Consider the following 26,286-nt stretch of genomic DNA (forward strand, 5'->3'; position numbering starts at 1 on the left):
AACATGCTATGGTTGTTCATTTTCCTCCAACCTTTTCACAATCAAAATGTACTGATCAAAGGTCCATGGTCCTGAATTCATCACTCTGTTAATATCAATTTTGTGGAAAAATTAGAAAAGAAACAGGGTAAATGATAGGTCCTTAATGTAAACTCCTTTCCCTGGACGCCATAAGGATGCCATAGTGTTCTTCATGGCTGAGAAATTAATCACCTTATTTGTCAAGAATCTACCCACCAAACAATATCGAAAGTCATTCTTCGTCTCCCTACCCTCATCAACGCCATCTCCTTCAACAATCAGTCCACCTTCCTCTTCTTCCTCAATAGCCATGCATTTATAAGCATTACATACATCAGACGCAAGATTGCTGTTGTTGTTGGCCATAGTATTGTCAAAGCCAGACAGTTGATGGCGAAATAAGACAAACAAAGTAGAAAAAGGTCACGAACGAAACTTGTTATAAAAACAAGACAAACAAACTTGTCAGAGAGACAAGAAAAAGGATATCTCAAATTCAGAGTACTTTAAAAATATATTTTATCAAATATTTAACTAATTTTTTTTACAGTTGATTATTTATACAGTATAACTAATAGTAATTATTTTAATAGTTATATTACCAAATTAGCCCTAAGTATGATATCTGGTATTATCAATAGTTATAATTATTTGAAAACTATTAGATAGTTGGATGGAAATAAAAAGAAATATATTTGATTATGATCTATTTGATTTACACTGATCTAAATATTATTCTCATTAATACTGATAATACATAATTTACAGTAATTTTCTCATCCGTGAAAAACGCAAAATTTTCGGGTTGATGGAGTCTTTGGTATTTAATTAAAATGAGGGTCGCTACCTGATAATTAATCTTGATATTTGCCACTTCTCACATCCAACTGTTTCGTTCGGCAGCCCATTTCATGCGTAAAATTTTAAAAGCCGTTAGATTGCTTGTAGACCGCTTACATTACAGCAATCCAACGGGCAATAAATTTTAAAATAAAAATAAAAAAATAGAAAACAGCTGTATGGCACGCGGCTGCATTGTAAGTGACCCTAACTTTGTTTTTGTTTTGCTTTTTTTGTTTTTAGTGCTCAGCTGGCAGTAGGCTAGCTCACCGCTCATCACTTCACTCGTAGGCCTCGGTTATAATAAATATATGATTGATAATTATGAACACGTACAAGCGTCAGTATAGGTACAGTCTCTGATTCTGCAGTTGCAGGATTTATTACTTCGTTCAGTATTTTGAATTTTGATTCTTCAAGATCCCCCCCTCCCAACAATGAGGGGCCATTTCTATTTGCCATTTTCGCGGAAAGTCCATGGCTCGCTCCACTGTTTGTGAATTGTCCAAGGCAAAGTTATTAAGCCAAGCGACTCTTGCTTGTATCCTGCCCCCGCTTGATTGCCGACCAGATTAATTGTCAGCTGACCCATTGAACTGTTCAATTATCATCCCGCATGGGAGAAGAACTGTGATAAGTTTAGACACAATTCCCAGCCTTCGATTCAATGAAAAGGAGAGGCAGTTAATGTAGAAACGTCACTGAAATTAATTAAAATTTGACAATGAGTCATCGTTATCTTCTAACAAGTGGGGGGGTTTTGAAACTCGTTATCATTTGCCCAGAATAGGACCACTCAGTTATTGCTGGGCCATCCCTCATCCCTCAAAACTTAAACACAAGGCCTTCCACTCCCCTTATTTGAATATGATAACAGAAAACTTAAAAGATAAAAATACACGAATTTTTATAAATTACACAATAAATTATATTGTGTTAGCATGTGTAAAGAAACATAAGTGAAGCAGAAACAGAGTTGTTGATAATAAAAATGAAGGCTATAATAAATAGTTATATATATAAATATATATATTATGTTTTTCTTCTTGTACCCTACTTTAATAAATTAAATAAGGAATCCTATATAAGAAAGTTAGTACCTATATATATACATATTTAAATGTTAATTGAAATGGGTGGACATTTTTGCTTGCATGGTTTCCCCTAACATCTCCATCTCAAAAGTGACGTTACCAATGATTCGTATTATTCATTGGAAAAAGTCACATGCTCTTGGTCCCCTATACCTCTCATTAATTACATATCAGTAAAGACACATTAGAGAAAATCACATACTCTCGATAAATACACGTGTTATATAATATTTCAATAATGAGAGTAAACACTGAGAGAACTTTAATTTTTTCATCTGGGAATCAATCAATTATTTTTGTCCGTTCACACTATGTAAGGGGATACGAAAATTAGAGTAATACTGAAGAAAAGGCAAAAATTATTCTCAATTCCGATGTATATATGATACTCCATTCTCCCACACCCCCCGCCCCCCACCCAAATGACTTTCAACATCTGACACTGTTAAATTCTAGGTTACAGAATATTCCTTAGAAGTAACCGGCCAAGCAAAATTTGACCTTTTTATTCAACAATAAGCTGTGCTATGAAACCTTTTAATGGTCCAATCATTGAGAATTCTCACAAGAACTTGGTTGCTAGTGCACCTAGGGGTCTTGAACTGGCTCAATGCTGCCCCATTTCCTACGAAATAATCCAAAATCATCCTGAAAGCCCCTCTCTTCACAATACAAAGCTCTAATGGGCCAATTGAGTTTGTTCTCCTGGACACAACGTATCCAGGATCAACAAAGGAAACATCCATTTCGCGGCAACATTGATTGAGAACTCCCTCCTCAACATCTCCTTTGATCTCCCAGTAAATAATGTAGTGCCCTGGTTGATTTACAATGTCAGCATGGCTTGTAAAATCGACCAGCTCGGCTCCAGTCTTGTTCAGTAGCTGAGATCCCCTGTCTACTACTAATTGGAGGTCCTTTTCAGTATTCTTGTCAATATTAACAGTCAAGATAAGCTTTCTCCTGCATACGAAGTTCAATTTTGGGGTCCCTTTGTGAAAACCGGCCACTTCTACTACATCTCCTAATCTGTACCTATAAAGCCCTGAAAGAAACAATGTATAAACTTTAAGATAAGAAAAATATCCCAATAAGAGTCCAAAATAGTAAAGGCAATGTGTTGTAAGTCCTCCGTCCACAAAAAACCTTACAAGCATTAGCAATAATCATATTTTTCTTTTTGTGTCGATCTTGAAAAATGGCTACACTTAATCAGGATTATTGGTATGCTAATCCTAGACCGTCTACATCTGTTTCTTCTTATCGATCGATGTTGGGCTTGTTGCAAGATGAATATGGCAATAGGTACAAGAAAGACGTATCCAGTATTGTACGTTCAACTATTTGTCTATATAAAGAAGGTCATTCATGTCAAAACAACTAAGAATTATCAAAATTATTGAAATTTCTCAATTAGGAGGTGCTACAGAGGTTGCAGTTTGGAGGAAAAAGAAAGGAGGAAAAAAAAACACGTGTAGAATTGAACACGAGAAACTTCTATTCATAGAAATGGGGATTTTAATTGAAATTGAAATAAAAGATTTACCTGTGAAACTGGTGAGGACAATCTCATATTCTTGTCCAAGCTTGACTTGAGAGAGTGGCACTGGTTCATCTTCTATGAAATCATCAATAGCTGAATTGCAATCTTGCTTTCTCCTATGAATAGGTATGAACTCAAAGTAAGAGAAAGTGGGTATTACTGCAAAAGTAACATCTTCAGGGGGAAATGAAGGATCAACATTGACTCCTATCCAACTTTCAGTAGACCCATAATCAGCACTCACTAGTGGCAAGTCTCCAGCATAATGCCTCAGCTTTTTCAGGTAATGTTGCATTGACCCTGTCATTATCGAATACACATACTTAGCATTTGGCCACAGCTTAGGAACTAGACCAAACCAATCTAAACTTTCCAACTTCTTGCAGACCACTTCAATTTTTGAAGCCAAATATGGCTTTGGAGAAATAGTATCCAGAACAGCTTTTCTCATTTTGGGTAATGTGATTCTTGATGAGCTGAGACTTCCTTCTCTGATATCAATGCAAATGTCTTGCCAGCATTCTTCAAATGCTGTAAAAGCCTGGACTATACTGTAAGCAAAAGTGGATGTTATGAACTCTACTTGATCACTAAAGAAAAGGCCAAGGAGAAGATGGCAATAGGTGGACTGCTTGTACTCTCCACTAGAAATGACCTCTTCTGGGCTACATGTGAAGGACTTTGTCTTTTCCTGTTTAATTTTGAACTCTTCACTTGCATAATAGTGTGTTGTTGCTGTTCCTGCGGTTAAGCCTCCCTTTGTCTTGAACTGCTTGCTGCTGTATATGAACTCTAGAATCCTCCCTCCTTCCCTTATTGGATAAACCCTAACAAAAATGTCAAGGAAAAGCTTAAAGCACAAGAAACTTAATTTGAAACAACATCTATGATAATATACACTGCTTGACTATACACTACTTGATATTAACCTTGATCTATAAGCTGCTGCCAGCCTGAAAATCTGAAGAGTAGTTTGTGAGCTATGTTTTGTAAATGGTACATACTTCTGTCTTCCTTCTGTGGTTCCGGAGCTTAGAAAAAGGAAGAAATTGAAGTTCATCAATCATCATGAAGAGTTAGTTTCTTTTAAATAGAATAGGAAAAAGTGAAAAGCAGGGGAATCCACCTAAGGGAAAGCTTGGTGATAGGTTCTTGAGTGAGAAGAGAAGCAGTATCCCCATCTGCAATTCTTTGAATATAAGGCTCCAAATCAGTATGGGAAGCAAGAGGCACCAAAGAAGTGTAAAGAGTTTCCATTTCACATGCATCCATATCTTGTATTTTGGTGTCCCCTAACCGTTTCTTCAAATACTCAACATCATAATTCTGTTCAAGAATCCGGCGAAGTGTCTCCCTTTGAACTTCTCCGGCATTCTCCGATATGTATTCGAACCACCGGATGATGTCACACTCATAATTGTTTCCATAGCCATTTCCATTGGTGTTGTTAGCTGCTTCCATTGCTGCAAGCTGATGTTGTTAGTGCGGTGAGAGTCACACTAGTCTCTTATTTTTTGTCACATGCATATTGAGATTGAGAAGAGAAGAAACAAAGAAAATGAAGAGCACACATGTTAAAATATTTATTCCTTACTGAAAAAGCTCAACGGACCTGTCAATAATACATTAGCAGAAGCTACAAATAAAAAAATTTGTACGATGGTTTATAGACCACAAGACATGGTATGTTATCATTTTTTGAGGGAGCGATTCTTCTTGGAAAGATATATGGAGAAGAATGTGCCAGAGAACTCTCAAAATTGAAAATCGACCCCTCATCGTCCCCTTCCCACCCCTAACCCCACCAGCCTTGACAGCTTGGCATCATGCTATATAGTGTTCCCTCCAATTTATGATCCACCATTCAAATTAATAATAAATTTGCTGAGATTGTCTGTCTCAAAATTCAAACTTCAAGTAACATATAAATAATGTCCATTTGTTTCCATGAGATTTTTCATGATGAAGATATCCGGGTTTGAGTCCATGATCATTTCAGGATGAAGATTATATGGGTATGAATGAGCTTTTGTAATCATAACACAGGAAACTTTTTTTTTGGATGTAAAGAAGGTAGTGCGATGTGTAAAGTCAATGACTTTATTTTTTTTTATTCCCTGTTTTGTTCGTTACAAATTTAGGTAATCTGACAATTAAAATTATTTAAAAATTACTCGGCCAGATTTTTGGAGCTCATGAAAACCTAAAACTGATAATCATCTAAAATGCAACACATGTAACGTGAAAATTTTCGTGTGAACATGTATGTATATTTTAAAATATGGATTTAATACTTACTATAGCGTCGCTTTACTTGCAGTTGTCCCGAAATGTGTATTCACGTGGCAATATGCCGTTTAAAGCCTTCCTGCTAGCAATGCCGTTTAAGCTTAAACCAGCCGTGCATTAGACACGTGAGATTTAATGGTCTTGTACGACATTGATAGTTTGTCAGCTCTGGTATCTCGCTCAACCGAAATGACACGTCACTTATCTTCACAACTTAAAACCGACACGTTGTTCTGACGAGTTTGAGTTCATTTCAACAATCTCCACCTTGAACTCAACACTCCCAGCTCCCTCCTTTCACGTTGTCTTCTCCTCATCTGCAGCTTCTTAAAACCTACAGATACCTGCTAAGTTCATGCAAATGATGAACTTGGCAGTTGGCACAACCTTGGTTAACATGTCAGCTGGATTTTCTTCAGTATGAATTTTCAGCAACTTTACAGCTCCCCTTGACACCTCAAGCCTCACGAAATGCAACTTAACATCTATATGTTTTGTTTTCTCGTGATGGGATTGATTCTTGCTAAGATGTATAGCACTCTGACTGTCACTGTATACTGTTACAGACTCTTGTTTTGCTCCCAACCCAGTTATCATGCCTTTCTGCCAAATTGCTTCTTTGAGAGCTTCTGATGCTGCAGTATACTTAGCCTCTGTCATAGACAAAGTCACTACATTCTGTAATGTTGCTTTCCAGCTGACTGTGCAGCCTTCCAGAGTAAACAAATACCCTGTTTGTGACCTTCTTTTATCAAGATCACCAGCAAAATCAGCATCCACATAACCAATCAATGTGTGTCCATTTTTGTCTTCTCCACCATAGACCAAACCAAACTCCAGAGTCCCCTTCAGATACCTTATAATCCACTGAACAGCTCTCCAGTGTTCATATCCAGGGTTTTCCATAAACTTGCTCACCAAACTCACAGCATGTGAGATATCAGGTCTGGTGAGTATCATGGCATACATGAGGCTGCCTACTGCACTGGAATAGGGTATACAACTTGAGTTTGAGGGCACTGAGCAGCATAGAACTTGAAGTGGCTTGCCAATGGTGTCTGTACTTGTTTAGCATCATTCATTCCAAATCTCACCAGAACCTTCTGAATGTAGCTCTGTTGAGTTAAGAACAAACTCTTCTTGCTCATGTTTCTGATGATATCCATTCCCAGAATTCTCTTAGCTTCTCCAAGTTCCTTCATTTCAAATTCCTTACTCAAAAGCTTCTTTAAGTGATTGATCTCTTCCCTGTCATGGCATACAATCAGCATGTCATCCACATACAGCAAAAGGTATATCATTCCCCCTCTATTTGTCTCTTTGAAGTACACACAACAATCATAGTTGCACCTGTTGAAGGCATGTGTTATCATGAAGTTATCAAACTTCAGATACCATTGCCTAGGTGATTGATTTAACCCATACAGAGGCTTTTTAAATAAGCAAATACAATCTTCTTTACCAGATGTCACATACCCTTCAGGCTGCTGCATTACAAATTCCTCTTGTAATTCACCATGCAGGAAGGCTGTTTTTACATCCATCTGCTCAAGATGCATATCTTGAATAGCCACAAGTGCAAGAATAATTCTGATGGAAGCATGTCTCAGTACAGGTGAAAATACTTCAGGGAAGTCAATTCCCTCCTTTTGTGTGAAGCCCATTGCCACCAGTCTAGCCTTAAATCTTCTAGGTTCAGCTCCAGGTATACCATCTTTAATCTTGAAGATCCATTTACAGCTTACTGTTTTCCTCTTAGCTGGTTTTTTAATCAATTTTCAGGTCTTGTTTTTTATCAGGGATGCCATCTTTTCATCTATTGCCATCTTCCATTCCAGCTTGTTTTTGCCTGTGATAGCTTCTTGATAAGTCTTAGGTTCATCATCATTCATCTCTTGAGCAGCATTCAAAGCATATGCAATCAAATCAGCCACTGCATATTTTTTAGGTGGTCTTATTGTCCTTCTCTTTCTGTCTCTTGCCAACTGATAGGTGTCCTCTTCACTTTCTGCTGATTCATGTTCAACGCCAGTTTCAGGTTCTGTTTCAGCACCCTCAGTTTTAGGCTCAAGTTCTTTCAAGTTTTGAGGCTCCACCGGAAACTTCACTTTATTAGTCTCAGTACCTGATTCAGTGTTGTTAATAGGGCTCCTTAGTTTATTCAATAACTCTTCTTCATGGAATCTTACATCCCTGCTTATGACGCGTTGTGGTGGTTTTGAGTCAACACACCACAATCTATAGCCTTTGACACCCTCTGGATACCCCAGAAACCTATATTTTAATGCTCTTGGTTTCAGCTTACCCTGCTTCACATGAGCATATGTTGTGCAGCCAAAAATTATGAGTTTTGCATAGTCAGCCATTCTTCCTGACCAAAGTTCCATTGGTGTTTTACAATCTATAGCAGTTGATGGGCTCCTGTTGACTAGGTAGCATGTTGTGTTTAAAGCTTCTGCCCAAAGGGTTTTTGGGAGCTTAGAATAGATTAGCATGCACCTTACCTTCTCCACCAAAGTCCTGTTCATCCTCTCAGCAAGGTCATTTTGTTGAGGGGTATAAGTGATAGTTTTGTGCCTCTGAATACCATTCTTTTCACAGAATTCTTCAAACAGCTTATTGCAGTACTCCAAGCCATTATATATCCTCAGAGTTTTCACCTTCAAACCAGTCTGGTTTTCAATAAAAATCTTTCAGTTTTTGAATTTTTCCCCAACCTCATCTTTATTTTTGAGTGCAAAGACCCAAACCATCCTTGAAAAATCATCTATAAAAGTCAGCAAATATCTACACCCACCTAGTGAATTCACTTGTGCAGGCCCCCACAAATTAAAGTGTATGTATCTTAGTTTCTCTTTGGTGGTGTGAGCTGCAATCTCAAACCTTAGCCTGGAAGACTTTTCTAGAATACAATCTTCACAGAACCCCAAAGCTCCTATCTGATCATTCCTAAACACCCCTTGTTTTTGTAACTCTCTCAAACCTCTCTCACTCATATGCCCCATCCTCAAATGCCACATCATTGATCTGTTCCCTCCACTGTCAGTTACACTTGCCTCCCCAACAACAGTATGTCCATCCATCATATACAGACCATTTTGTTTTAAACCTTTCATGATCACCATTGAGCCTTTAATCACCCTCAATACACCTTTTTCAGCCTTAATCACACAACCTGTTTGATCTAGCATGCCAATTGAAATTAAGTTCCTTTTTAGTTCAGGAACAAACCTCACTTGTGTCAATTCCCTTACCACACCATCAAACATTCTAAGGCTAACAGTCCCATTACCAACCACCTTACACATTGAGTTATTACCCATTAAAACCATACCCCCATCACATGGCTGATATGAAGTAAAACAACTTCTATTTGGGCACATATGAAAGGTACAACCTGAGTCAAGGACTCACTAACCTTGAGGTTTCTGACTTGTGGCAATGAGTACTCCAGTTGTTTCAAAGCTACGTTATTCTTCTGTGGCTATGGCTGCATTTCCAGTTCTTTCCTTCGTTTCTTTATTCTTGATCTTCCTTTTAGGGCAATCTCTTTTGAAATGCCCTTCTTTATGGTAGTGGAAACACTTCAAATTTCTCTATTTAGACTTTGATATGCCTTGTTTCTTTCCCTTGCTTTCTCTTTTCTCAGGTCTGCCTCTAGCCATCAGTCCCTCACTTGATTCACTTTCTGGATTATCTTGCTTATCTTTCAGCTTCTTGGTGCCAAGAGTAGATTTGACCTCTTCCAGGGAGAGTGTTTGCCTCCCATACAATAATGCTTCTACAAAGTGTTCATATGACTTTGGTAAAGAACTGATTAGTAGCAAGACTTTGCTCTCATCACTCAGTCCTTTATCAATAGTCTTCATTTCATCACAAACCTTATTGAACTCATTTATATGCTCATTTAATGATGCCCCTTCAATCATCTTCAGTGAGAACATCTTCCTTTTTATGTAATGTCTATTTGCCAAAGACTTTGTCACATACAGATTCTCCAACTTGGCCCATAAACCAGCAACAGTTTTTTCTTTAGCCACTTCTCGAATTATAGAGTCATCAAGACTCAGAATGATTGTGCTTCTGGCTTTCTTGTCAATCTCTGCTACTTGTTCTAGGGTCTTAGATGATGAAGCCTCACCTCCTTCAATCTATGGCTTCTCCCAGGCCTTGAGTAATCAACAAAGCCTCCATCTTGATCTTCCACATATTGAAATCATTCTGCCCCGTAAACTTCTCAAGATCCACTTTTGAACCTATTCTTGAACCTTGAAATCAGAGTTAAGGCTCTGATACCAATTGTTGTGAAATTAACCCTTTGATTACTAGATTAATCATACCCCAAGACCCAACTCAGACTCAAAGACTCAAGAATGAAAACTAAGCTGACCAAGAACAATAATCAGATCAAAGAACGCAACCTGAAGAACCAAGAACAACCAAGAACTTAAGTGGTTCATCACCTTTGAGGGTGCCTACATCCACTGGAGAAACCAACACAGGGAGTAACTTTATTAAGTTTCAAGGTTACAGAGTTGATAAATCACAATACAAAGATCACTCACAAAGCTTCACTCTCGCTATGGCTGCCTTATAAATCTCACCTTGATCACGCAAGATAACACCAGAACTAGCTCGTTTATATATAGGTTGTGCAGGTGTTACAGATCCATGTTTTTCCCTCTAAATCTAACAACCTTTTAACTGACCTATCACGAGCTTCTCACGCACTATTATAAAGCCTTCCTTAAACGACTGTTAGCAATGTCGTTTAAGTTTAAACCAGCCGTGCATTAGACACATGAGATTTAATGGTCTTGTACGACATTAACAATTTGTCAGCTCTGGTATCTTGCTCAACTGAAATGACACGTCACTCATCTTCACAACTTAAAACCGACACGTTGTTCTGATGAGTTTGAGTTCATTTCAATAATAAACTCTTCAATCTTGCTTGAATCTTAGGAAGAATCCAAAAGATTTTAGTTTGAGTATTTTTTTTGTCCAAAATCAAGTCTACTATCTCTTGAGAATCTATTTCAATAATCAGTGGAAATTAACTTGCATTTTTTTGCAAATTCTAAGCCAAGCCTTGTAGCTTTAGCATCTGCAAAAACTACACTTCCATGGATTATTGATGGTTTCATGGTAACTGCTATACATTTTCCTTATGAGTTTCTGATCAATACTTCCAATCCTACTTTATTCTGATCTTCTTTTATTGTTGCATCCACATTAGCTTTCAACCATCCTCTAGGTGAGGGGCTCTACTATTGGTTGTTGTAACTTTTCTTTCTAATGTTTAGTGTACTTATGGTTGTCTGACTTTGCTGTAAGAGTGCACCACAACTTCTGCTCTTACAACTAATATTTGTAAATCTTCTTTTTTGTTCTTAATGGTAAGAAGATTCTTTGAATAATATAATGTATTTATCAGTTCCTCATATTTGCTCCTCTTCTTTGCCATTTATAGCACAAATCTTAAAACATCTTTGCTATCCAACAATTTAATTTCAATAGCATGTGAGCTTCCATATTTTTTTAAGATACTTTACAATCAATAAGAGCATGAAATGTATTCTCCTCTTTTTTTTTCTACATCTTTGGCACCAATGATTTTGCAACAACCTTTTTTTTTTCCTAAAGATTTACTGTTGTAAATAGTAAGTTTTTTACTATTTTTCGTATAAAACTCTTTATTCTTGCTAGTAAGTCTAAAGTCCAGATAATATTCTATGAAGGTTGCTTACTATTTAAACTTCTAGGTCGATCTATAAATTTTAGCGTTAAAGCTGCTTGATGCCCACTCGTTAGTGAGTATTCTTTTTTTTTGTTATCAAAATATCATGGGGTGGATCTGATGCAAGACTCTTGTTCTTTTAAATTTGCGCACATCTTCTCCCATAAAGTCCTGTTCAATTAACAATTCTTTCCATCTATCATCATTAACTATGAACTCAAATACTATAGAATCTAAAGATAGTTCTGAAGGAGAGAAAGGCTTGAATGTTGTAGGTCTTGGTAACTAGCAATTGTGATATATCTTAAGACGCTTTCCATCTCCAATCTCCATCTCAATCCCTTTTGAATACCTTGTCTCCCCTGTAAATTGCTTCACCATATATAAGATAGTTTTGATCCCAATTTTACCTTAAAAAAATAAGTGCTTTTGAAGTATCTAGGTTGCAACACCTTTACCACTAAGGATTTGTGGTTTTGAATGACTCTCCAACCTTTTTTGGCCACTAAATTTTGATTCAAACTAGTTAGGTCTTTAAAATCCAACCCATCTTTGCACTTTGCCTCACACATTTTCTCCCACCTGGACTAATGAATTGATTTCTAATTAGATTTTGAATTCCATCTAAATCATGCAATTTCTTTTTGGATTTCTTTTCATAACTCTATTGCCAACTTAAACGTAATAATAACATAAGTAAGAATTGCCTGAGGCACTACTTTGATAAGCATTCCCATTCCCCCTCTTGAAAACATCTTAGTTTGCCAATTAGATATCTTGCCTAGGACTCTAAGCTTAACATCATTAAAGAAGGTAAGCTTTTTCCTTTCTACCATTGAAGTTAATCCAAGATAGTTTTCGGGTTTAGACACAATTTAGAGCCTGAAAACATTCTTAATTATAGCTACCTACATTGGTTGTGTACTTGCACTGAAGAACATAAACGATTTCTCATAGTTGAAGATTTGGCCTAATTCAATAGCATAGTAATCGAATATGTTTTTTTAAATTTGAGCAATCTTTAATAGCCGCTATTGTAAAAAGTAGGCTATCATCTCCAAAAGGGGGATGATTTATTGATAACTCTTTGTTGAATCTCAGTCTTTGGAACAAATTTTTGCTTTCAACTTGGATTAGAAGATTTGAGAAAACCTCTACACACAAAATAAAAAAGTACAAAGATAACAGACATCCTTGTTTTAAACCTATTTGAGGTTGAATTAGATCTTTACCTACTCTATTAATCAACACTGAGAAAGATATTATCAAATCTACTTATTAAAGAGAATCCTAATTGTTCCATTATATGTTTTAGGAAATTCTGCTCCATCTAATTCTAAAACCGCTAAAGCCTTTCTGTTTTCCTTTACTATGCCTTATTATGGGCAAACACTCATAATTAGAGTATATGTGGTTTGTTACGAGTCTATTTGGATTGAAAGCACTTTGAGTGGGTGAGATCATAAAACGCAGAATCTGTTTTAACCTATTAGTTATTGTCTTAGCTATTACTCTAAAAAAACTCTGTATAGACTGATAGGTCTGAAATCCAGCATTCTCTTATATTTTGCAATCTTAGGAACTAAGATAATGTAAGTGTGATTTAAAGGGGCAATTTTGCCTCTTTCATTTAAAATGTGTAGGCAGATGGATATAACTCCTTAGCTAATAGCTTTGCAGTGTTTTTGAAAGAAAACAACTGGTAATCCATCAGGACCCAAAGTTTTTGTAAGATGGATCTAATTTAAAACAACAATTATCTCCTCTACAGTGGAGGCCTGGTTCAATTGATCATTCATGTTTGCATTCACTTTATTTGGTATATGTTTGATTGCATTCTCCAACAGACTCTGAGTAGGGTGTATTGAAGAGAACAAAAATTTAGCAAAATATTCACAAAAGAGCCTTTCTAACTTATTTGTTTCAACTATCCATTTGTTGTTTTCATTAAAAAGCCCTTTGATTGTATTCATATTCTTCTTAGATAAAGCTTTGGAATGGAAAAAATTGGTGCTTTTATTGCCCTCCTGAAGCAATATTGCTCTAGACCTTTGCCTCTAATAAAACTTTTCCTCCAACAAAATGGCATATGTTTGTCTTTCAATGTGCTTGATTTCATTGCCGTCTACATATTGCTCATAGCTTTCTTTGATGCTTTGTAACTGATAAAGTAACTAATCAAGTTCCTTCTATAAAAATTATTCTTACTCAACAGCTTTAAATCGACCATCCAATCCTTTGCCTTCTTCTTGAATAAGGATATAGGATTCTTGCAATTCCATATACTATAGTCCACTCACTTTTATTTTACAATCTCTTTACACCTCTTATATTGACTCCACATATCCTCATATTGAATTGGTGAAGGATTTTCTACTGTACTTAACCCTTTTATCTTTCCTTTATTTCTATCAATATTGGATTATGGTCAGATGTCTATATCATAAGATTTGTAGCTGTACTTTCAGGGAACACAATTCCCTAATTCTTGCAACAAAAGAACTTATCTTGCCCTTTCTCTACAAATGAGGGCTACAACTCTATTAGACCATATAAAAAGGGTATCTTTTATACCTTAAATCATTTAAACTATAAAATATAATGGCCTCTTTGAATTCATTCCTTGCTATTACATTTCTATTATTCCTTATAAACTTTTATTGAAATCCCTAAAACAAAGCTAGGGCAGTGACAAGAGGCTTGTTAATCTATATAACATAGTCCCATACATGCGAATACATCTCCAATGATTTCCCATCCTCAACATGAACAATAGTGTCTGTATAATGCTTACTATATGATTTTATATCTACTACTATTTCAGAGTTTAGAATAATTTCTATATATTAGAAATAATTAGTAATATAATAATTAATAGAAGTAAAAATATTGAAAATTATTCAATATTAATTGCAATTCATTACTGAATAGTTTTTAATATTTTATTCCTATTAAATATTATATTACTATTTGTTTCTAACATATAGATATTTTTCTATTAATAATATAATTTTTTTTTTGCGTAACTTGCTATAAAATCTAGAGAATTCTGTACACATGCACTTGTTACACTATTCTACCAAGTTTTGGAGAATTTTAAGTATACACATGTGTGGAGGCTCCCAGCTAAGAGTACACGACGAAAATGGCACTTGTGCCTATAAGTCACTAAACGATCATTCACCAATTAGTCTATTATTGATTGATCATTTGTTGACCCCAAACCTAAAACCACTTTTTATCAATAGTAAAATAATCATCGAACTTTAAATCCTCACCTTTGTCCTTCATTTGCATAGAAATTAACTTAGTTCATTTGCATAGATATTAGCTTCGTCTTATATAAAGACATCAACTGAGGCCTATGTATATGGAGAACCTTGTTGGAATGCTCAGTCATTCCCTAATCTTGAACATTCTAACTTATGATCTTCATGGCTATCGGCGGGGCTAGTAATTAGCCGCCCCTGTTGATTCTTCCGTAAGCATAGATACAACTCCAATCTCTCTGTTCTCTATCACTCTGCATTTCTAACCTCAACTTGCACTTAGCATTTGGAGAGTCAGATAATTTTTGCTAAGTTGATGCCTATTTTTTTCCTTTTGTTTTTGGGCTAGTAAAAAAAAAAAATTCTCTGTTGGGCTTTTTTATTGTTTTTTGTCCATTTTTGAGCTTAATAGACGTTTCCGCATTTTTAGCCTATAATTTCCATGTAATTTTTTTGGGTTTAGTATATTTATCTGTGGCCTATCTACGTCTCTTATATCTGCTTTATTTTGGCCGGCATTTAGGCTTACTTCTGCTGAGACATGAACTTTTTTTAGGCTAAACATAATCACCTCCATTTCTCTTCTATTTAGCTTCTTGTTTGAAATTCTATTTAGCTTCTTGTTTGAAATTTCACTTTTAACTTCCCTCTTAATAGGTTTTTCACTTACCACCTCATCTCTCAACGTTAAATCAATACTAGTTGTCTCTAGGTGTTTTTTTATTTTGATTTGACATCTTTGGGATATTCCCATCCTGTGATGGATTTTGACTCATACCTAATATTTCCGAAATTCAGCTTACTCTTTTTTTTTTTTTACCGTATATTACCATGTTTGTTTTAAGGCTGCCGTTGTTTATCTGGTTCTGCTTTTTTAATTTCCTTTCCTTTCTATTCTTCTTTTGCTTTTGTGCCATTATGGGCTCCAGCCATAACCTATACGCCATTTTTTTCTCTCAGTTGTTCTTGCAATCAACATTCTCTTTATACTGATGGCGAATATAACCACAAAAATAGCAAAAATCTAGTAGCCTTTCATATTGTACTAGCATAGAAATCTCCTTTGCTTTCTTTCTTCACTTTTTTCTTCATCTTTTCCGTACTCATTCTCATATTTCTCCTACTTGTCCATTTTATTTTCATTCTCTTGCTTTAAAGAAAAATCTTTTTCAATGGCTGAGTGATATCTATAGAGATATAAAGCTGATATATTTGCCAAAATACACCCATGTAACATCTATGGTAACCTTTCAACCTTTTCAACAGCTTCACACAGCTCTTATATCATCTTAATAGCAACTTTCCTAACCTTCATATGCTTTGGTTCTTCATCCTACAACTATTTTAAATCCTTGTTTTAGTACTTGGCCTCATAAGTCTTTTTATTAATGTTATTGCAAGTTTTAACAATTCTGGGGTTCCTATTAAACTTGTATCTCTTCATCGTGGGGAGCCTGGAGTTTACTTTACCCCTGTTAAAGTTATTCTATGGCTATACCTTTTAAGCTCTCCTTAGTGGGTAGGTTTTTTTTTTTTTTTTGTCGCCCTTCGTTCGATGTGGTAAGGTTTTTTTTTTGGTTCATGGGAGTTAAAAGGGGATTACAAAGTTCCTTTATTGGACAATAGACATGTCTTAGTTAAGCTTCAGCTTGAGGAAGATTATTCAAGATTTTAGATTATGTAATCTTGGTATGTCAATGTCATACTATACATATTTTTAAAATAATCCACTATTTTTAGATTATTTGAAGAGTCTCTTATTGTTCTTTTTTGTGTTTATTTGCCTTATTTACCTGTTTATTTTATTAACCGTAAATACACACTTTTTTCGATTGTTGCTGTTATTGGTAAATCCTTGCGTGTAGATCATGTTACGACCTTTATTAAAAGACCCTATGCTGCTAGAATTTTAGTGGAGTGCGACGTGTCGTGGCAATAATGGATTGGTGAGGGTTACTCTACCTGCTGGCAGAGTATTGTGTTTGAGCGAGTTTTGTATTATTATGCTTCATGTAAGCGCCTAGGTTACTTTACTAATACGTGTTATGTGGCGAATCCTAGGCTTTGTAAGCCCCAACCACTTGTTGATGTGTAAAAGGAAAGTGTCATTTGGGATAACAAGAAGAATCCTTTGTTAGTAGTTGATGTTCAGCCACTAGTGGCTCTTGCCCTCACTTTGCTATTGTTGTTACAAATAATTTGTCCTACGGGCTAACCTTATAGACTTTGTTGATCTGAATATCTCCTCCCAAGCTATTGTGGATCAGGTTGAGATTTTAGATTAGCTTTGCTCTTGATGATAAACTTTTAAGCCATATTATTCATTTGATCGAAGCCTTAGATGATAGGCTACATTTTAAAGCCCAGGTTGAGTCCGTTTTGATTCTTGAGCCTACAGCTTATGATGATGCTAGTTTGAGGGATACTGTTGCTCTGAGTGCATACATTGGGAATGTTGTTCCTCTTCCTTCAATTTTGGATGATCAGGGTACTTGGAGGGTGTCCAAGTGCTCTACTTTATTTAGGACTATGGTGGATGATATTCACAATATAACAGTGGGTGTCCAAGTGCATCACTTTTCAATCTAATGAGGATTTTAGTTTTAATGGGAATTCTACTACTGATGATCTCTTTTCGTCTAAGCTTGAGGGTATTAGGGCTTAATCTTAGCCTGAACTTCAATATTGCTGGCTCACGTGCCTCTGGTTCTAAGAAATGTTTCATTTTACTCACTAGTTACAAGTATTACAGCAGGTACTCTTATTATGAGTTCTCTTAATCTTTTCTTGTTAGGCTTTAGTCTTAGTTTATTTTCTCTAATTTGTCTTGTTTTATTCTTTTGTTGCTTTCGGTAGTTTACTTTATTTCTTGGCTTGTAGATTTTGGCTCATGTTCCCCTCTAGATATATTTTTATTTATTTTTATTAATCGACAATAAGGGGGTGGTATGTGCAATCTCTAATGCTATAGATGTCAATGTGCAAGTGTACACAATAAATAATATATTGATGAGTATTTAGATCGTCTCCACAGAGATTGATGTTATCTGACTCGCTACAACAATCTTAACAGTGCAGTTTGTTATAAATTAAAATAAAGCAACTAATGAAACTAATAAACTAATTAAAATAAAAATGCAATGAATAAATAAAATTTTCACGTCAAGCACAAGGATGTAACCAATGGGAATAAAGTAGTTGAGTGAATAAACTCACTTAATGGCATTAACTATTTTTCAATTATAGTATCGCTGTTACAACATCTACTACAACACTGGGCAGAATCTCTCATGTATCCTCAGTTGTCACCTGTTGGATATCTAATATCTAATGTAACCTAATAGTGACCAATTGTTACGCCAACATTAAATATAACATTAATCGATCTAGGTCCTATTTACCCTACAAGGTGAATCCTCTATCTAGTTCATCACTAATTTTAGATCAAGCATGACCTTATTCAAATAGAGATTCACTCAACTTAGGAAACCCAATCTAAAACTAAGTATTGTCTTAATTAGATGCACAAGTCAGACCTTTTTTAGGCTCTTTCTTAGCTAGTATCCCTAAATGGGTGATCAGCCAAAATAGAGAATTAAATTAAGATCAATTAAGACAAAATGCTATAACAAACACAGAGCAACACTCGTATATCAGTCAAACATCCATTAAGATCATTTATTACTTAACCACAAGAGAATTTAGTTCATGATTTGCGATAGAAAAATAAATAAAAGAGTTCCAGCCATTAAATACATCCTCATGAATAAATAGAAAATAAGAAAAGAATAAGAAGAACTGATTTCCAATTAATCTCTGTGATTTCTCCTTTGTTTCAGCCTTCAATCTCTCTCTTGATTTTTGTTTTTCTTGTATTTTTCTCTCCAGTTTACTCCTTAGGTGACGACTTTTATAGCTTAGAATTAGGGCAATCGGAAGTCTAGGGCGCATATCTTCCATTTTTGGAAACTCCAGATCGCAATCTTCGAAGTATCTCGCGTGAAATCTTCTTTGTCAATTCTCTAGGACTGCTACAGCAACGACTGCTGCATGTTACTTAAAATTTAAGCTTCTGGTCACCTAAAATTATGCATATGATCAAAGAATAAATTAATCTAAAACAAATTAAATTTATTAAAAATAAACTAAAATGGATATTCATATAAAATATAACTAAAATGCAATAAAAATATGTCATTTACTCTCTAAGTAATCTTGATTTAAGTTTAAAAGTGTCATGATAACACTTATTTCATAGAGTTATCACATCCCAAACTTAAACCATTATTTGTCCTCAAGTAATGACAACAACATCAACACTTCAATCACACAATCATGCAAAAAATAACTTAGCTCTATCATCAAGTTTGTAAGGTTTGATAAACCCTCAGATCACTCTCTTAATCATGCAAAATTGTCATAACAGTTTAGTTCTAGACTTAGGCCTCATTCTATCCAACGTGTATGTGTGTGTTACTTTGATCAAATTTCAGAGGTACTGCAGCATTGCACAGACATTATATATAACTCAAAGGTGAAACATAAGCACATTCACATTTGGGGGAGCAGAAATCACAAATAAGCTCAAACTATGCTACAATAATTTTATTTTATTAGTCAAACTTTGTTCAATGTGCCATTGATGTTTCATGCGAAGGTCGATCACTTGTAATGATGACATCTAATTACTCAACCAATGCACAGATCAGAGTTGTTGCAGTATTAACATTTGAAAAGCTATAATATAGTCTTATCTAAAGACACCTTTAATTCAAGGCTGAACATGGGGCTCATGAACAGATCTGGCTATTCAATATCCTAGACAGAGGACTTTTTTTATATAGACATGTTGCTACATCAATGCTCATAGCTCTTGTTGCCTTTTAACTCAAGTTTTTATATGGGGTGCATACTTGACCCTGGTTACTCAGCAACTTAAGCCTTTAGAGTAGAATTTATTTCATTAGAGGCATAATTCAATAAAAAATTTACTCTCAAACTTGAGATATTTTCTTCCCTTTTTTGTTTTCCTGGCTCTGCTACGGCATTCTCATAAAACTCAACCTAAGCCTAAGTGTTGGAATAAAATTTCAACCTCTATTTATAAACTATCCCTACTTGGTAGTTCACAAATACTGAATGACACTCAATTTATCTTCATTAGGTTTTCCAATCCATACAAAATTACTAGATAACAGAGCTTCACATAACACATAACACAAACACATGCACTCACAAACACTTTATATCATAACGCAACCCCCAAACTTGAGCGGTGCTATGTCCTCACAAGCACACAAAACAAAACAAACCACACATGCATACACTTGTAAGAAAGAAATGCAAAATAAACAATTTAAAATTAAAGAAAAGTTTTAGAAATTGAAAAATTAAATTGGGTTGGCAGTGAACTGAAAAAAAGGTTCACTTCTTCTTAGTTGCACTTCGCAAACGTTCCTTAGGTGAACATTGTGTTATGGCAGCTGGCTGCTTCTTTTTCTTGCTCGGAGTTGGACTTATTGATAGGGTTCCAGCAGGTTTAATGGCTTTAAGCTGAGTTGGTCTTGTTCGCTTATGCTCTGGCTCTTCTAGTGTTGTAGCTCTTCTAGAGGTTTGTGTCTGTTTGTGTTTGCTGGATACCTTGGTTATTGTGGTAAGAGATTTTGTTGGAGTTTGTTATGTAGCAGCTGCAGTAGGTTCCTCAACAGTGATGCAGGAAATAAGGTTTTTCAGGCTGTTTTTTGCTTCCTCTATTCTAGCAACTCGGCTAATAGCTTACTTGATAGCTGCATCCACATCCACTTCCCAATCTGATTCTGACTTCTCTTTTTTCAAAATTTTCTCATTCCCTTTGCATGAAGGAGTCACCTTTGGGAGTTTTGCCTCTCTTTCCTCCTCTTCTGTATCTTCCTCTTCCCTTTCTAAGTCTTACAACCGAAGCAAGCAATTGTCAAGTACTGTCTATCGTAATCAATGATTAAGATAAGAATTAAATAAAACAATACTGTAATGCAATAACTAGGTTAAGTGTGTCCAAGGTTCAATTGAGATTATGGTAGTTGAATGATTAAACTCTCCTTTGGGGTTGACTATTTTTCATCAAGTTAGTTCCAGTTGTTACTACTAGTACTACATCACTGGGCAGAGTTTATCTGCATCCTCAGCTGCCGCATATTGGAAGTCTCATACCCTTAAATCTATTAACAATGACCAGCTGATAATCTACTTATGGTATGGCATTATGGTCTTTAGTCGTTCCACCCTACAAGGTGAACACCTATGTCTAGCGTGTCACAAATATTAACTTCAAGTATTGCCCTTATGGGATTCAAGTTAACTTAATCCAGGAAACTCGATTTAAGATCAAGTAATACTCTAATAATATCCGCTAAGACATGCCCTTTTGCTGCTCTATCTTAACTGAAACTATTAGATGGGTGGTCAACCGAAATAACAATTATATTCATAAAAATTACTAGAGTATAATGCTACAGCAATGCCATAACAACATATAAAAACAGTGAAGAACCCATTGAATTGCTTGTCACTCAACTACGATTATATTTAGTTCATATTTTGAAGGATAAAAATAAACATAAATACGTTGATAAAAGAATACATCAAAATAATTAAAGGAAGAAGAGAAATATAAGTTGAGCACGATGAAAGACAAATAATTCTGCACGATTCTCTAATGATAATTCCCCTTGCCGCCTTTCTATGTGGTGCACGCCTCCCTTTTATATTACAAATTAGGGTAAACAAAAGCCCATGAGCGTGCATGTGTTAAATTAGAAAACATGCGCTGACCCGCACCTAAGTTTTCTCCCACATTGCTCCCAGATTGCTACAGCACAGGCTGCTCTAACATCCGCAACAGTACTGCATCATTCCCGATTGAGCTTTTCTCTTTTTATGGCCATCCTCTTTCCTCCTCTTGCTCCTCTAATGTCTCAACATCCCCTTATGAATTAATACTTTCTGAGAACCTACAATTATGCACCTGTTTTTAGCATAAATTTATTTGATTTAAGCAAAACTTATTAAAACTCAACAAAAATGAATGTTTATGCAAAATGTAACCAAAATGTAATAAAAATATCTTATTTGTTCTCTAAGTGATCTTGATTCAAGTCTAGAATTGATGTAATAACTCTCATTTCCTAGAGTTATCACACCCCCAAACTTAAACCATTACTTGCCCTCAAGTAATGACATATACTAACACTTCCCGCAAATAATCATGCACACAACTTTAGCTCTTTTATCAAATTTGTAAGGAATCTTTCACCTTCAGATCATAATCCCAATCATACATAATGACCATAGTAAATAAGTTCTAGACTTAAGCTTCTTTCTGTCTATAGTGTGTGTGTGCTTCCTTTGATTGAATTCCAGATATGCTGTAACATCACCAAGGGATTGCATCAATTTCAACAGTGATGACACTTCATTTATAAATGGGGTAGCATAATTTCACATACTCAAACTGTGATGGTTTTAACATTGATAAACTGGGGAGTAATCAACCTCCTCACTGCAACATTCATCTTTCATGTGAATGTCAATTACTTGTAATGATGACACCCAATTACTCAAACCATGCCCAGATCAGAGTTGCTGCAGTAATATTTACAGTATAATCTTATTTAGAGGTATCTTTTACTCAAGGCTGAACATGGGGCTCATGAACAAACCTGGCTACTCAATGCCTTAGACAGAGGACTTTTTTTTAATTATTATTAGCTTTATTTGCTATAACATTGCTCATAACTCTCGCTACCTTTAACACAATTCTGCATATGGGGTACATACTCAAATCTGGTTACTCAACAACTTAAGTCATTGGAGCAGAGTTTATTTCATAGATATCACAGTCAATCAACTTGCTTCTCCCTCCAAACTTAAGATCTTTTCTATTCCTTAGGCATTGCTATATCAATCTCATACAATTCAACCAAAGTTTAAGTGTAAGGACAGAATTTCACTTTCATCTATAACTATTTATACTTGGCATTCTCACAAATACTGAATAACACTCAATTTATCTTCATTAGGTTTTCAAATCCAAACACAAATATTAGATAACAGAGTTTCACACAACACAAACATAAACACATGCATTTGGAAACACAATCCCTCCAAACTTGAGAGTTACTGTGTCCTCACAAGCATACAGAACAAAGGCACACGAACTGACAAAGATATGGAGGACCTTAGAAAATAGCACACAAATTGACAAACAGAAATGCAAACAAAGATATTTTTTTTAATTTTATAAGAAAGGAACTAGTAAGGAAAGAATACTCCCCTATGGTGGGGAGTGCAGCACATGACGGGATGCTATCAACGCTTCTTGGATGCACTGCGCAGCTTATCCTTTGGTGAAGCTTGTGGGGAAGTAGCTGGCAATGTGTTTATTTTTTTCGTCACGGGGTTGGGGTGAGGGGTTGTGGCTGAGGTTGCTGTGGCAGTGCCTTTAGACGTACTGTCTTTTCTTTTGTTGGATTTTCGTGGATTAGTGCGAACAGGCTGGCTAGGAGTTTGTTATGGATGAATTGGAGTTGATGCATCAGCTGCCTGGCCCTCAGCTGTGATGGCTACAATGATCGCAAGTAGTTGCATGGCTTGTTCAGATGCAGGCGTAACTCTGGCTGCTGCAGTAGCTAACTCGACATCAACTTGCTCTATTTCATTGTCAGAGGTTGAAGGCGTTGCCATTTTTGCTTTACCATTGTCTTTTCCCTTACCTGTAAGGACTGGAATAGACGATTCCTCTTCAAGATCTTCCTTCTCCTCTTCTTGAATAATGTGCTTTTTTCTGGTTTTGGGCTGGGCTGGGCTGGGATGGTTGATTCATAACGTTTTGTTGCCAAATTATCCTCTACCTCTGAGGGTGAGCTATTAGTCTCAGACTTGTCACCTTTGTCCTCAGGAGGGTCAGATGGTTTAGTATCTTTTGATTAAACCTCTAGTTACGGTTTAGTTGCAGCTTCTTCTGCTGGTTCATCTGTAGTAGTGGATTCTTCACTGGCTTCTTCTGGAGCACCTGTGGTGTTGGTGTCAAAATTGTACTGCTTAAACAGTGAATTAGGGAAGTTCCGGTGAGCGCGTTTCACATACAGAGCAAATTGGTGTAGTTGGTTGTCCAGGTGCTGTAGATAACTCCAAAACCAATTGTTTTCCCTTTCTTGAGCTTCCACACATTGAGTGATATTGGTGCTGAGTGCCTGGATGGTTTGTTCTAAGCCAATAGCTCGTCGTGCTTCTGTTACAGCAGCTGGTTCAGTGGTTGTTCCAGCACTCTCACCAGCAACTCTCTCAATGGTACGTGCCGTAAAGGCACCATCATTCTTGACATGGTCATCTCTTGCGTCAACATGAACACTGGAAACTATACAAATGTTGGTGATGAGTGAAGGAAATAGCAGGGCAGTAGTTCGGTGAGTCTTGACTGCACCATCTAGGATTTCCTTGGCGATGATGCTACCCACATCTATGGGAAACCCTCGAACAATGTCATATAACAAGACCAACCTCTCTTGCGAAACCATAGTAGTGTGAGTGGTGGGAATAAGCCTGAATTTCAGAAATTTCACCCACGCCTTAGCAATAGGTTTCAAATCTATCCTATTAACTACACACCCTTCCTCGTTAGCCCATGATGCCCCTTCTATTGTAAGAGTTGTGAAAATGGTGTTCCACTTTTTCGGGGTCAATTTATCACGCAACTTGGCATACTCACAATTAAGTTCAGCAGGTAAATTATAAAAAGTATTTATAACGCGGGAGTCTAATGGAAAAAATGTGTTTCTTACCCAAATGTTGTGCTGATTGGGGCTTACCAAATTGGTACAAAATTCTTTGACTACTTGAAGCACAGGATCACGAAGGTGGTTGCAAAATTCTAACCATCCTGGTTTTGCTGCAGCATTGTGAATGGTTTGCACAATTCCAGTGAGTGGTTTTGGAAATTGAAACGCTTTTTCTTCCAGAATCTTACGCGGCTCTATGAACTCCTCATATTTCTCTTCGGCGTGGTAGCTCTGGAAGCGTGATGGATCTTTGAGGCGGCTGGCTGTTTTCTTATACCTCGCTATTGCTGGAGCAGTAACAAATGGAAACTAATGTTCCTGAGAGTAAAATGAGAAGAATAGGGTAAGACTTAGGAGATGGGGAATAATGTCGTAGAGCACTAAGCACAGTGACTCCTTTTTATAGTAGACTTTAATTGAAGATTAATACTGTAACTAGAGATAAATGAGGGAAGAAAATATTTTAAATTGAATGTGCATATCCCAAAAACATCGGCTAGTGAAATTAAGGCATTAATTTTGGATATTTGTTCGCAATTTCTATCCACATCCCTGTTTCCATCTGTCATGGTTTATCTCCAACGGTAAGCGAGAGGCTCTATCTTTTAATTTACTGTAACAGTACAATTGGTTGCTGCAACACCCATTCGCTTACTCTAGCAACGGTTACATATTCCACACTAAAGCCTCTAACACGTAGCTCACCTCTGCACTATGCCATCATACAAGCTCACTTGTCAATATGGAATTTAATTGTCACATATACTTCCCATAAACTAAAATTATTTCTAAAATTACAATTAAATAAATCAAATGATAGCAAAAGTAAAGAATGCAATACTTTTTTTTGAAAAGATAAAATTTAATAGCTAGAATGAAAGAACAAAATTAATTAAAATGGTAAGGAGGGGGAGCTTGTAAACAAAACCAAAGGATATCAAAGTTGGTATGAAGTGGCTGTCTTCGCAATGGGTTGCCTCCCATTGAACGCTTGATTTAAGGTCCTTCAGTTTGACCTTCTTTCATTGTTTAATAGATGGGTTCTGTAAAGAGTAACACCTCCTTTGAAAAATCTGCTGCTAGATGTATGTAATGCTTAACCGTGTGTCCATTAACTTTGAATTCTTGACCTGTTTGTTCATCTAGAAGATCAACAGCTCCATGAGCATAAAATTGTAACAGCTTAAACAGGCCAGACCATCATGACTTGAGCTTTCCCGGAAATAATCTTAGTCTTGTATTGTAGAGCAACACTAATTGACCAGGGTTGAATTGCCTGTGCTCAATATGCTTGTCGTGCCGGTGTTTTGTCCTTTCTTTATAGATTCTTGCATTTTCATATGAAAATAGCCGTAATTCATCAAGCTCACAAAGTTGAAGCTTCCTTTGTTCTGCTGCAGCATGAATATCCCAATTTAATTTCTTCAGTGCCCAGTGTGCTTTATGCTCTAGCTCTAGTGGCAAATGACAAGCCTGTCCATAAACAATTTGGTAAGGGGACATGTCAAGTGGAGTTTTGTATGCTGTTCTGTAAGCCCATAGAGAGTCATGCAAGTCTAAAGACCAATCATTTCTTGTTGGGTTCACCATTTTCTCTAAGATCTTTTTAATTTCTCTATTGGACACTTCAGCCTGACCATTGGATTATGGGTGATATGTTGTGGCTACCTTGTGT

General features: G+C 36.2%; 1 protein-coding gene across 1 annotated transcript; it reads right to left on the reverse strand.

Moving 5' to 3' along the window:
• Positions 1-2,422: 2,422 nt before the first annotated feature.
• Positions 2,423-5,262, reverse strand: LOC102613332 (indole-3-acetic acid-amido synthetase GH3.10). The gene is made up of 5 exons (XM_006491570.4): positions 5,111-5,262; positions 4,625-4,961; positions 4,428-4,529; positions 3,502-4,325; positions 2,423-3,000 (listed from the first exon to the last, which is right to left on the reverse strand). The coding sequence occupies exons 2-5, from the start codon at positions 4,957-4,959 to the stop codon at positions 2,465-2,467; spliced, it is 1,797 nt and encodes a 598-aa protein (XP_006491633.1). The 5' UTR covers positions 4,960-4,961; positions 5,111-5,262; the 3' UTR covers positions 2,423-2,464.
• Between the last annotated feature and the right edge of the window lie 21,024 nt (positions 5,263-26,286).

The sequence above is a fragment of the Citrus sinensis genome, chromosome 2 (genome assembly GCF_022201045.2).
Source record: "Citrus sinensis cultivar Valencia sweet orange chromosome 2, DVS_A1.0, whole genome shotgun sequence".
NCBI lineage: Eukaryota > Viridiplantae > Streptophyta > Magnoliopsida > Sapindales > Rutaceae > Citrus > Citrus sinensis.